The sequence below is a fragment of the Nannobrachium achirus genome (assembly GCF_963921795.1).
Source record: "Nannobrachium achirus genome assembly, chromosome: 1".
Taxonomy (NCBI): Eukaryota; Metazoa; Chordata; class Actinopteri; order Myctophiformes; family Myctophidae; genus Nannobrachium; species Nannobrachium achirus.
In genome coordinates, this window is record NC_137810.1 from 60,136,934 (window position 1) to 60,149,846 (window position 12,913).

The 12,913-nt window shown below is 42.4% G+C and overlaps 1 protein-coding gene across 1 annotated transcript in view; it reads left to right on the forward strand.

Moving 5' to 3' along the window:
• cpamd8 (C3 and PZP like alpha-2-macroglobulin domain containing 8) overlaps positions 1 to 12,913 on the forward strand; it is a gene marked incomplete at both ends in the record, with an annotated part of 183,858 nt that overhangs the window by 112,689 nt on the left and 58,256 nt on the right. Inside the window, 5 exons of the mRNA XM_080730669.1 lie at positions 1,967 to 2,132; positions 3,062 to 3,148; positions 4,130 to 4,266; positions 8,005 to 8,160; positions 10,282 to 10,344. Of these exons, the coding sequence (XP_080586795.1) occupies positions 1,967 to 2,132; positions 3,062 to 3,148; positions 4,130 to 4,266; positions 8,005 to 8,160; positions 10,282 to 10,344 (609 nt within the window). The remainder of the gene's footprint in view (positions 1 to 1,966; positions 2,133 to 3,061; positions 3,149 to 4,129; positions 4,267 to 8,004; positions 8,161 to 10,281; positions 10,345 to 12,913) is intronic.

Here is a 12,913-nt window from a genome sequence, read left to right on the forward strand (position 1 = left end):
TCTGGAAGAGTTGAACTTGAAAGTCTACCACTTCTACCTTTTAATGGCACAGCCCAGTGTTTGTTTGATAAGCACATCTGAGGGGGGAGGCCAGGGGTTGAGAAAGTGCTCTGTGTGTGTGTGTGTGTGTGTGTGTGTGTGTGTGTGTGTGTGTGTGTGTGTGTGTGTTTGTGCTAGGGCATCAACGAAAAAGTCGACAAATTATAATAATACTTTCTATTGTGAAAATAGCTGATCTACATGATCTACATGCTCACAAGTGAGCATGTAGATCGTCTATTTTCACAATTTCTGCCTCCATATATTTGACAATTGTGGTCTTCAGACTCCACCTTAGCCCATAGCACTTGACTGCGCTCAATGACCATACCCGATGTCTCTGGTTGACATTGGCACAGTTCACTCAGGTTTTTTCATCTCACTCATGTCACTTTGTCTGTTGACCTCACTCAGCAACAAAATAATAAAATAAACAAAAAATTAAATAAAACTATTCACAGGAGGCAAGCAGTGATCACCCTATTATGTGCACTGCAATGTAGTTTCAAATGCACTACATTGCAGATGCTTTTTTGAGAGTAAAATACTTAAAATGAAGAGAAGACATGCATGACATGCATGATCTGGACAGATTGCCCCAGGAAATGTGTCATTGTGAACCAGAGACATCGGTACATGTTTTTTTGATAGCATTTTTACCTGGTTCTTATCCACAATTTTCCCCGGGGGTTTACTGGAGACTATCAGGACCAAACTTCCGGGTTTAACAGCAGACATACAAGCTCACGTCGCGTCGCAGATGCAACCCGTTGTGAGCTTGTAAATCGGCGGCGGAAGATCGGTGCAAACGTCTGCGCAATGCACTATGGGGCGTAGGAAAATCGTGGATAGCGTTTTTTTTTTTTTTTTTTTTTTTTCTAATAGGTGCTTGGTCTACCTATGTTCTTCTTGGATTACTATTGCTGTACATTTGATGTATTGACGTATTTACCTTGCTTATTGTAAATCGCTCTGGATTAAGAGCGTCTGCTAAATGCCTAGATTGTAAATTGTAGCATATCTAAAAGTGAAGACGCAATCCTTCAGATGTATATCTCTCGGTGAGAGAGCAGACATCTAATGCTCAGACAAGAGAGAATAAGACATGGGAAATGTTGGGCTTTCTGAGCTTCAGGCAGGGTTACTTATCGACAACAGTGTCTACATTTCTCAACGGAAGACTGAAGAGAGCCCCTCCAACCATTGAAGATGTGTTGATATTAGGGGTGTAATGATACATTTTAACAGCGATACGATGCACATCGCGATACATGGTTGACGATACGGTACATGAACGATATTGGTCCATTCATGGCAATGTGATACGATACGATTCAATGATTTAAAAACGATATAGCAACTATTTAGCAAAGAAATTCAATGTGTATGAAACGTTTTTTTAAAGGGAAAACGTAGGTAAACACAGTGATTCTCTGGCAAATACATGGACATTGTATTTCAACACATATGGACAAACCCACACTTTGACATGAACACAGAGATTATTTTCAAAAGATTTTTAGACATTTGAGACATTTGAAAACTTGTGAAATGGGACATTCTGCATATTAAACATTTACATTTTTGTTACTTTAAGTACATTTTGTTTCCAATATTTTTGCACTTTGACTATCCCAGACTTTTAACTGTAACAGAGCGTTTCGGCATCGCAGTATTGATACTTTAAAGTAAAAGCATTTGAGTACTTTTCCCACCGCTGATGCGAATATGCAACGCACACACACACACACACACACACACACACACACACACACACACACACACACACACACACCCGCTCATTATGCTCTCTCTCTCTCTCTCTCTCTCTCTCTCTCTCTCTCTCTCTCTCTCTCTCTCTCTCTCTCTCTCTCTCTCTCTCTCTCTCTCTCTGTCTCTCTCTCTCTCTCTCTCTCTCATGATCCAGGAGGAGAAGGTGGCGGTGGCCAAGGCCAAGGACTTCCTGGAGAGCAACACCTACTCGGCTGACGACCCGTACACCACGGCCCTGTCGGCCTACGCCCTGGCCCTGCTGAGGAGCCCCTACGCCCCGCTGGCGCTGAGACGCCTCAACCACATGGCCATCACACAGGGTAAGAGACAACGGCCGGTTCATTCCCGGCCGGTCCAGGCCGGCCATTAGGAAAAAAATTAAATAAAATGTCGGCCTTTGTTCCATTTTGGGGGCTGGGCGGCCAACAAAGTAAATCGTCACTGTCGGGCAGAAACCTTGTATCTCCAAGTTTCAAATTTGTAATTTTTTTTCGCAAAGCAAAGCCCTGCTTCATCATACAAGGCCGTCGCACAAAACTAGTGAAAACAGCAGATCTACAAGCACACAATGCCTTGCGGTGCTTGTAGATCGGCTGTTTTCACTTGTTTAAATCATTTTTGGACATACAAGGTTTCCACCCGACAACGACAAAATATAACTCTTGTAATTGGCCCACTGGCTTGTCACTTTGTCACAAATCTTTGAGTAGCAGCAGCGCTATAGAGAGAGCTCTCTCTCTATAGCGTGCAATGAGGGCCTCTCCAACTCTTTTTCCCGGGCTGAATCAGGGGCCCAGCATGTCCCTGGCCTCAACCACATGGCCATCACACAAGGTAAACTACTAAAGTAGTCCTCTTGCACTTCATGGAGCGTAGAGCCAACCATAGCAACCAGGTCTTTCCATCTGGGTCGGGCATGGCATGGGCAAGATGTTGCGCTTGTGCCAAAGTCGCGTTAACGTGCATTGAGGTCCTGGGCGATTGCATCCAGCTATTACATGGATGTAATAAAAGCTGTTACCTTGTGTGAGCTTTGACAGCTAATTTTGTTTTAGTGTTTTAGGGTAGCACTTTATAATTGGGGCTGTAACATTATTGCTTTCCAAGCAGTGGGTGTCGTTTTTTCTAGCAACTACTCGGTAGGCGGAGATCTCCAATTGCCTCTCTCTCTCTCTCTCTCTCTCTCTCTCTCTCTCTCTCTCTCTCTCTCTCTCTCTCTCTCTCTCTCTCTCTCTCTCTCTCTCTCTAGATGGCTTCACCCACTGGAGTTTGACGGGCAGCACTGTGACGGACGAGGACACGTTCATGGGCTTCAGTGATGGCCTCTCACAGTCAGGTACACCTTTATTTTAAAAACAATTTAAAATCGTTTTTTTCACTACTTTCGTGCAACACTCTTGTATGGTGAAGTAGGGCTTTAATTAGGAAAAGACGTACACATTTTAAACTTGGGAGATACAAGGTTTCTGCCTGACAGTGACGAAAGTGCAAATTTTGAATTGTTTTGGAATGAACATCCGCGTGAGGATAGAGGACTTTTGCTCGCAACGGAGTATTTCTATATTGTGGTATTGATACTTTTACGATAAGTTAAGATAGCTAGATAGATACCTACCTTTATTACCCCAAGGGGGAAATTCAGTCGCCCGGAGGCAGCACAGCAGTTTAAGGTTATTTACAAAGAAGAAGTACTGTATGAAAAGAAAAAATGTGTACACAGTAAAAGAGAAAGACGCACCAAAAAAAAGAGAAGAAGAATACAGATCCTTCTTGAAAAATTAGAATATTGTGTGAAAAAGCATTGCAGATGCCATAGCACCCCAAATCATAACTGACTTCGGAAACTTCCCACTGTTTTCAAACAACTCTGACTTCAGAAGGTTGACATTTCGCTATTATAAATCCTTGTTTTGAGTGGTTTCGTGTAATAGTGTAATATTTTGAAATATGGACTTTTGAAATTCATGAGATGTATGCCATAAAAATTCAAATTTCTAACAAAAAAAGGGTTGGAATAATTCACTGAATGTCCACTGTATCTAGAATATATGAAAGTTTCAAGAAATATATGGCAGTTTCAAGAAAATGTACTTTTACACAATATTCACATTTTTCGAGAAGGATCTGTATATATATAAAGTGTCAAAACAGTGTAATAGCAATACTTAAAAAGCAAATAGCAATACTTAAAGCACAACTTATCAATACAGTGCCAAACAAAAGTGTCCATAACAGTCAATGCTAGTCAGTGCTACAAGTATCTCACCACCATGTCTAAAAAAAGTAATACCTCTTCCGCCCACCGGTCTCTCTCCAGTGGTGTCAGCCGAGGTGGAGATGACCGCCTACGGCCTGTTGACCTACACGCTACTGGGAGATGTGGCCTCCGCCCTGCCTGTGGTCAAATGGCTGTCTCAGCAGAGGAACGCCCTGGGGGGCTTCTCCTCCACCCAGGTAACACCACCTCTTCTTTTCTTTCTTATTTTTACTTTCGGCAAGGGGTGGGCGATATGGAAAAATACAATATCACAACATTTTCCCAAGCTGTATCACGATAATAAGATTTTATCACGATTCTTTTTCACGTTGGTTTTTATGGTTATTTTCCAAGTTACTTGACTATCTGGGTTCCTTTTGGGAGGTCTAAATTGAACTTTACAAGTATGTAACTCTGACAGTATACAAATGAAACCAAATGGACCCTTACGGGTCCATAGAGTTAAGTGGAGACCTTGACATTTTGAGAACTGATGATTTTGACCAAAATGCAGGTTTAAATTGAATTCTGCAATGAATCTCTGTATTAACGATTATACAGGATTTTTTACAAGGCTCCCTCATTGTATCATGATATGTACGATACCTCTGAAAAGGCATATCGTGAAGACATTGTATCGCCTCAACGATAATTATCACCATATCGCCCACCCCTACTTTCGGCTGTTCCTTTCAGGGGTCGCCACAGCCAATCATCTGCCTCGATCTCACCCTGTCCTCTGCCTCCTCTTCTTTCACACCAACTAACTTCATGTCCTCTTTCACAACATCCATGAATCTTCTCTTTGGTCTTCCTCTAGGCCTCCTGCCTAGAAGTTCCAACTTCATCATCCTTCTACCGATATACTCACTATCGCTCCTCTGTACATGTCCAAACCATCTCAGTCTGGCCTCTCTGGCTTTATGTCCAAAACAATTGACATGCGCCGTCCCTCTAATGCAGTGGTTCTCAACCTGGGGGTCCCCAAATTATTTTGGGGGGTACCCAGATGTTAAGCTAAATGTGAACATTGTTTTCTCACTCGACAGTAGACAAACCAACATAAAGTTGAAGTGTATAGAGGGTATCTGCACATATTTAAAGTGACAATTTAAGGACTTTAAAGACCTTTTTAGTACCTCTGGTCAAACATTGGTCAAATTGTCAAATATTAGAGGCTGAAATTGTGAAAATAGCCGATCTACATGCTCACAACGCCTCGCAACGCAAGGCGTTGTGAGCATGCAGATCTGCTATTTTCACAATGGAATAGATCGAGTCAAACCAAATGTAATGCCAACTCCTACAATTCCAAGTGATTGTGCAAGGTGGGGGGTCCCCAGTTAAAATATGATTATTTTGGGGGTCGCGGCCTGAAAAGGTTGAGAACCACTGCTCTAATGAACTCGTTCCTGATCCTATCCATCCTTGTTACTCCCAGAGAGAACCTCAACATTTTAGTCCCTGCTACCCCCAGCTCTGCTTCTGTATTTTCCTCCCCCACCACCTCTCTGTCTGTCTGTCTGTCTGTCTGTCTGTCTGTCTGTCTGTCTGTCTGTCTGTCTGTCTGTCTGTCTGTCTGTCTGTCTGTCTGTCTGTCTGTCTGAGAATATGAAACACTCTCTTTATGTACAAACAAGTAGTAGTTTCTGTTGGTGTGGCACAGTGGCAACCCCAGCATTTTTTGTTTGTCTCTGCCAAGCTGAGAGGCATGGGGAGTGTTTTGCAGCCTTAATAAGGGAAACTTATTAAAACCCATTCTTTGCAAACTTAAACTATGCCTGTGCTAACACTGCCGGGAAATAGCTATATTTTATTAACATGATAGGTAATAATTTCATTGTTTTCAAAGCTATGATGATAAACCACCACCAAAAAGACCACTAGAGCGCGCCATCGTAACACTAAAACTTTCAGAATAAGCCATGTTTGAAGGATGGATAAGTGACGTCGCTCAATGGATTCACAATGGGAGACACGGCTATAATCAACGGCGCGCCATATGTGCTCATTACTGCTCAATTCGTGCTTGATCGTCTAAACCACCATCGGTCTGGGCAACGGATCGTATACAGACGCCACGCACAAAATTTCCGAATCAAAATCCGACCTAGTGAAGCTGCGTAATGGACGATGGTTTGTATTGAGCTAAACGGCTAGCAGACGTCATTGTAAACAGACGAGGCCTCGATTATTGGTGACGTCATCATCGTATCCTTTTTTTTTCACGGCCTCTCGTTATAACCATCTGAAGGTAAGGGAAACCATCTGCTCCGCCAAAATATCCATATACATGCTAAAAAATTGCTTTTTATATAAAAGTCGATTATAGTCGCTCGGCAGAGCCGCTCCTAGTTAGAATGTCGTTCTCAAAGTCGACCCGCAGGCAAGAAGTTAAGAAACTAACCCTAACATTAAAATCTGCGAACTAAATCGTTACCAAGAGATTTCTTCACCAATGTGTTTCTAAAGGTGTGTAATACTAAAAGGTTGAAATTCAACTCCCGGGGAAACTTCATAAAAAACTGATGAAAGTTTGTGTCCCATTAACTTTACTATACAGGAAAAAAACACAGAAAATAATTATGCTTTAAGTAGCATGTGAGGGGTCAAACTAGGGGTTTTTCGTGATGCTGAATCCATTGCAAGCATTTGTTTTGCACGAAAAACCTTCCGTGGGCTACAAATGGCCCCCACAAAACGGTGAAAAGTGATGACTCATCACTAAACCATCGTTTTGTGGGTCCGTTTTTAGCCCAAAACACAAACAATTTTTTTTTATGAGGTTTCCCCCGGGAGTTGAATTTCAACCTTTTAGTACATATTATTACACACCTTTAGAAACACATTGGTGAAGAAATTTCTTGGTAACGATTTACTTCGCAGATTGGTCAATATCTTATAAAATCCCCTTACTACCTGTCTGTCTGTCCATCCATCCGTCCGCTTGTGTCCGTCGACTCCGTCCTTCCGTCTGTGAACAGCTAATCTCTGGCACCGTTGGTACGATGGCAGTGAAACTGTGTGTGTCGTCGGCTCTCTTTTCCAGATAGGATTTGAGTGTCTTTTTCGAGGGCACTTCGGAAGCAGTGGTGTAAAGTAACTAAGTAGATTTAAGTACAGTAAATCTACTTCGTCGTTGTAAAACAATTTAAAGTAGTGAAAATAGCCGATCTACTAGCACACAACGCCTCGCATCATGTGTGCTTGTAGATCGCCTATTTTCACTACTTTCGTATGCTGAAGTAGGACTTTAATTTAAGAAACAAAAACATACAAATTTATGTCTAAACTTGAGAGATACAAGGTTTGAGACAAAATGCAAGTGCATCCGTGTGACAAGTGTATTATGTTTACATACATCATACATGGGCAACTGGCGGCCCGGGGACCACATGCGGCCCCCACCTCCACTTAATGCGGCCGCAGGTTAATACCGGAATTCTGATATATTATTGATTTCAGCTGTTACAATTCCAAACATGACCTGCTTTAATTCCTTCTGTCTATTAGTAGCTTAATGACTAGTATAGTAGTATTTAATTATTATTTTTTTAATGTCCAATGTAGGTATTTGTATTTAGGTTCATAGAGTCAACATGAATATATAACTAAATGTGTTTGAAATTAAATCAAAATGTTACATTTCAGGATTCCAATTAAAAAATTACAAAACATAATTCAGGATTCCAATTCAAAAGAAGCAAAAATAGCCGATCTACTATTAGATCTGCTATTTTTGCTTCTTTTGTATGAGATACTAGAATGACAAAGTAGGACGTAGAAATATGCAAGGTGGCCCTCTGGAGTGAAGGTGGAAATATAGTGGCCCTCGCCATCATCAATTTTGCCCACCCCTGACATACATAATATGTTTGTACTTTTTACGTTTGTACTTCTTACTTTGGTACTTTTTACGTTGCTCCCGTCTCCAGGACACGTGCGTGGCCCTCCAGTCTCTGTCAGAGTACGCCATCCTGTCCTACGTGGGAGGAGTGAACCTCACCATCTCTCTGGCCTCCACCAACCTGGACTTCCAGGAGACCTTTGACCTCAACAAGGACAACAAGAAGATCCTGCAGAGCGCCAAGGTACAGCCAAAGATATTTAATTCATGAAGATAGCTCAACATCATTGGATCCACTAGAGTGCGACATGGTACGCAAATCCTACAAAAAGCCTCCTAAGTGGGCGCCGGTTCTGACGGCAAAAATCTCGCACACGTCCTGTTTACTGGTGCTATAGATCCCGCGTGAGTGTGTTGCTGGGACAGCTAAAGAGCAATAATAAAGTTGATTCTCTCCTTTGTTGTGTCGCTGAAAAAAGCCACTTTAGTATGACAATTTTGTTAATATTATGTGGCTTGTGAAGATCAGGTCCAATATTTAGTTCAGTGACCATAGCTTCTGAACTATTATTTTGCTCTGTGTTCACGTTAGCTCTCTCTTTGTAAATGAATAGACTCCAAACATGCTTCCGCCACAAGGGGGGGGGGGGGGGGGGGGGGGAGGACGACGACGTGGGACTGAGTTACTAGGGCCAAAGGTGGAGGTGCCCTAGTAACTTTAGCTATTGAAAAAATAGCAGATATACAAGCTCACAGCGCGCTGCGAGCTTGTAGATCTGCTATTTTTGAAAAGTCGTGAAAATGTGTGCAAATCTTTGAATATAATTATGTATTTTTTAAGCGAACATTTGTCAACTCAAATTTTGCTTCTGGGGGGGTCCCTGGAACTAAATATTTTGCGATGGGGGTCGGTGGCCAAATACATATAATTTTGGGGGTCCTTGACATGAAAATGTTTGAGCACCACTGACATGGAAACATAGGTTTCTTGCACACATTTTCAAAAAAATTCAAAAATAGCAGATCTACAAGCTCGAGAGCTGTGAGCTTGTATATCTGCTATTTTTCAATGGTTAACATTCATGGGGGGCCCACGGTGAATCCTTGTACCCAGGGCCCAGAATTTGGTGTGACGCCCCTGTAGGTGAGACACACGAGTAAATGTTGTAGCCAGTAAAGCTTTGATCCCAGGCCAGCGGGGTACCTCGCAGGCCCAGAGGAAGGGATCTTAACCACACCACCATTTCTGGGCAACGAGACCGTGCCCTTCTTGATTGCGTTTTGACTGAAACACTTATTAGTAAAGCCTGTACACCAGAGCAACATGCTGGCGTTGAACATTAATCTCTCTGTCTCCCAAACTGCCGGTGCGTGTTAACAGCCAGGACGGGTGTCGCCTTGCCAAACCAAACCAAACTGAACTGGGCTGGACTTTCCCAAAAGGACCACTGACTCAATAAAAGAACTGTTGACTTAAGCCAGTAAGACCGAGAACGCATTAGTATGCATTATTTTATGCTTTAACTATTACAAAAGATTGCAGATATACAAGCTTTTTTTATCATGAAAAATATGTACAAGTCTTCTATAAGTGTCCTCTAAATCCTTCTAAGGTTTTTTGAAAAACCTATGTTTCTATGTCAGCGGTGCTCAAACTCTTTCATGTCAAGGACCCCCAAAATGATATGTATTTGGCCACGGACCCCCATCTCAAAATATTTAGTTCCAGGGACGCCCAGAAGCAAAATTTGATTTACAAATGTTCGTAAGTGATTTGCACACATTTTCACGACTTTTCAAAATAGCAGATCCACAAGCTCGCAGCGCGGCACTCGGTGCTGCGCTGTTAGCTTGTAGATCTGCTATTTTTTCAATAGCTAAAGCATAAAACAATCCCAGGTATAAATGACTTAATAACGGCGCTGGGCCTGTTTGCCCGTTCATTATGGACTCGACGGGGTGAACACAAATTACCTTGGCCCAGTGTAGTGTCGCTCGCAGATTGAGGTTAACCATGCCGTGTGGAGTCGGTCCGCATGCTTCAGGTGAGAGCGTAATAAGCTCGTTCCCCCCTCTGGCGTTCAACCCTGTTCCTCCACTGTGATTAGTGGTGTCAGCTTAATAGGGGGCAATTAAGGGCCTGCTGGTTAGTAGCCAGGGAGCCACTGGTGGTGGTGGTGCAGAGCGGGCCACAACATTCACTCACTTGATAAATGACTTGTTCACCTCTCCTCCACCCCTCCTCCGCCCGTCTCCGTTCTCCCTTTTATTACTCTTTTATAATCTCCTCTCTACTCTCTCCTCTCACTCTCTCTCTCTCTCTCTCTCTCTCTCTCTCTCTCTCTCTCTCTCTCTCTCTCTCCAGATACCCACTATCCCCACGGGACTTTTTGTCAGTGCGAAAGGAGAAGGCTGCTGTCTCATGCAGGTATAGTAGCAGGGTTCACACACACACACACGCATGCACGCACGCACACACGCACGCACGCACGCACGCACGCACGCACGCACACACACACACACACACATACATGAGCAGTGATGGCTGAGTGGTTAGTGTCCATACCTAGGACTCCGGAGACCCCAGAGGTCGCAGGTACGATCCCCCGCTCCAGCTATCACTGCTCCCCCCCTTGCGCTCCTTGTGGGCTGCCTCATAGGGTTCAGCTGGGTTAAGCTGAAAAAAAGCAGCTGGGTTGGGCTGCGATACCCGAATTTCCCCCGCGGGAGGAGTAGGTAACTATCATATCACTATTACATACTTACTTACATACAGTGGCGTAAAGTAACTAAGTACATTCACTTAAGTAATGTACTTAAGTACACTTTTGAGGTATCTGTACTTTACTTGAGTGTTTCCAATTTCCAATGCTTTTACTTCTACTCCACTACATCTCGGATCCAAATATCGTACTTTTACTCCACTACATTTATTTGAAAACTTTACCAGTTGCTTTACTAGTTACTTTGCAGATTTTCAATTATAATATTATAAAACATACATAAACCACTTTAGCCCTTTTTTTATACCGTGGCTATTTGAAAATAGACGATCGCAGCACTTTGTGAGCTTGTAGATCTGCTATTTTTAAAAAATTGTTGTACTTTTAATTTTGGTACTTTAACTGTTCTGCCGCCGTTGACAGTCCTCACCGTCATTGAAAGGGTTAATACCATGGCGCCGTTGACGGTGAGGACTGTGAATCTTACTGTATATACAGTAAAGATATTATTACTTACTTAATGTCGCTCCGGTCCCGACCGCATCGGTAATGTCGGCGATTTGTTTACAACGCACGTTGGGCGTGCACGCGAAGTGAAGCTCCTCAATGTTAAGTCAATGGAGAGGCCCATAAAGAAACTTCATTTAAACAAAATAGCCATTTTGAGACATTTTGCAGCAGATCTAAATGTAAACAAGGCACAAGGCTGGGCGCAGCCATCTTCATCTTCTTGTCCCACACTGTCATGTGACTAGATGACGTAATCGTTGCCGTCAAGTGATAATCCAAAAAAACAAAAACAACCCCCTTCCAGCCCTTCAAAATAATAGCGGCGGCCTATGGAGGAAACTGCGTGGCACCGAGGCACCAAGCAACCTTCAGATTAAGAGGCACTAATTGTGTTAAGTGCATTTTGATACCAATACTTCTGCACTTTTACCCAATTACATTTTGAATTTTGGACTTTTATTTGTGATGGAGCATTTCTACATTTCAGTATTGGTACTTTTACTAAAACATTTGAGTACTTTTTTTCACCACTGCATACATACATACATACATACATTCATTCCAGGCCTAATGCAGTACTGTAACGTGGGGGGTTGTAATGCATGCGCTTGCGTCATTGACTCACACTGAGAATCTGCCCGGCAGGGGGGGAGCCAGTTAGCGTTCCCATGCTCCGGCACCATAATGCCCGAATTCCTGCCTGTAAATTGGAATGATCTGGTAGAGCTTAGCCAACTGTTACGGAAGGGGATGATCATTCCTGTCCGTTCCCCTGCCTGGACGGCATGCTGTGTACTTCCTTCCTACTTTGTCACTGTAACAAACAAAAGGCCCTTTCATGGACACCCGCGAGAACTTCTCTTCTCTTCTCTTCTCTTCTCTTCTCTTCTCTTCTCTTCTCTTCTCTTCTCTGTATTAATATGTCTGTCTCCCTGTAAGTGAAATAGAGTATGACTTGTGAAGTAGGCTTGTCACGATACAGGGATTTCTAACTTCCATTCGATATTTTGAAAAATGTCGATACTCAATACCATTTTCGATACCACGCAACCATGGCGATTTTAGTGCAAAAATGTTTATTTTCATTTAAAGAAAAATACAGAACTTCTTGAGGTAGCTGGTAGTGCACTTTTTAAAGCCCTCCTTTGATATTTTCACATTCTAAGTACAAATAGGCCTAGGAATAATAAAAAAAAAAAGAAAAGAAAAATAGGAATAAGCCAAAATAGGAAGGATACACATAAAAGTAACGTTGGTGTAAAGCAACGAGAGAGGTAAAAACTGAGTATTGATATTATCGAAACTATGGAAAAGTCATATTGAAAATCGATACTATATTCAAAATCGATGTGTGATCTCTTCTCCTCTCTTTTGGAGAGTTTGTTGGTAGTCGAGCAGTTGTCTTGCACAGTCAGTGACTCATCATGAAAGACATTATAAGCATGTCATATTTGGAAAGTAGCAAAAGCAAGAAGTGAATGTGATGTTCTTGGAGTAGGAGTCCACCTACCGGTATGTGAACTCTGAACAGAACCAGTGTCTGTAGTGGCGTTAAAGCCTCTTAATGCACATTAAGGGTTATTCGCTTAATTATTTTAATGGAAACACTTCAAAATTCGAATAAACTTTCATTATCCGCAAAAACCTTTATCCGCTTGGAGGAGGTGTATTTTGAGGCTTTATTGAATGAACTAAATGCGCATTGTGAATGGAAACGGGTCAGACAATAAATGCGAATAGATTATGACGTTCGGGGTCCATATC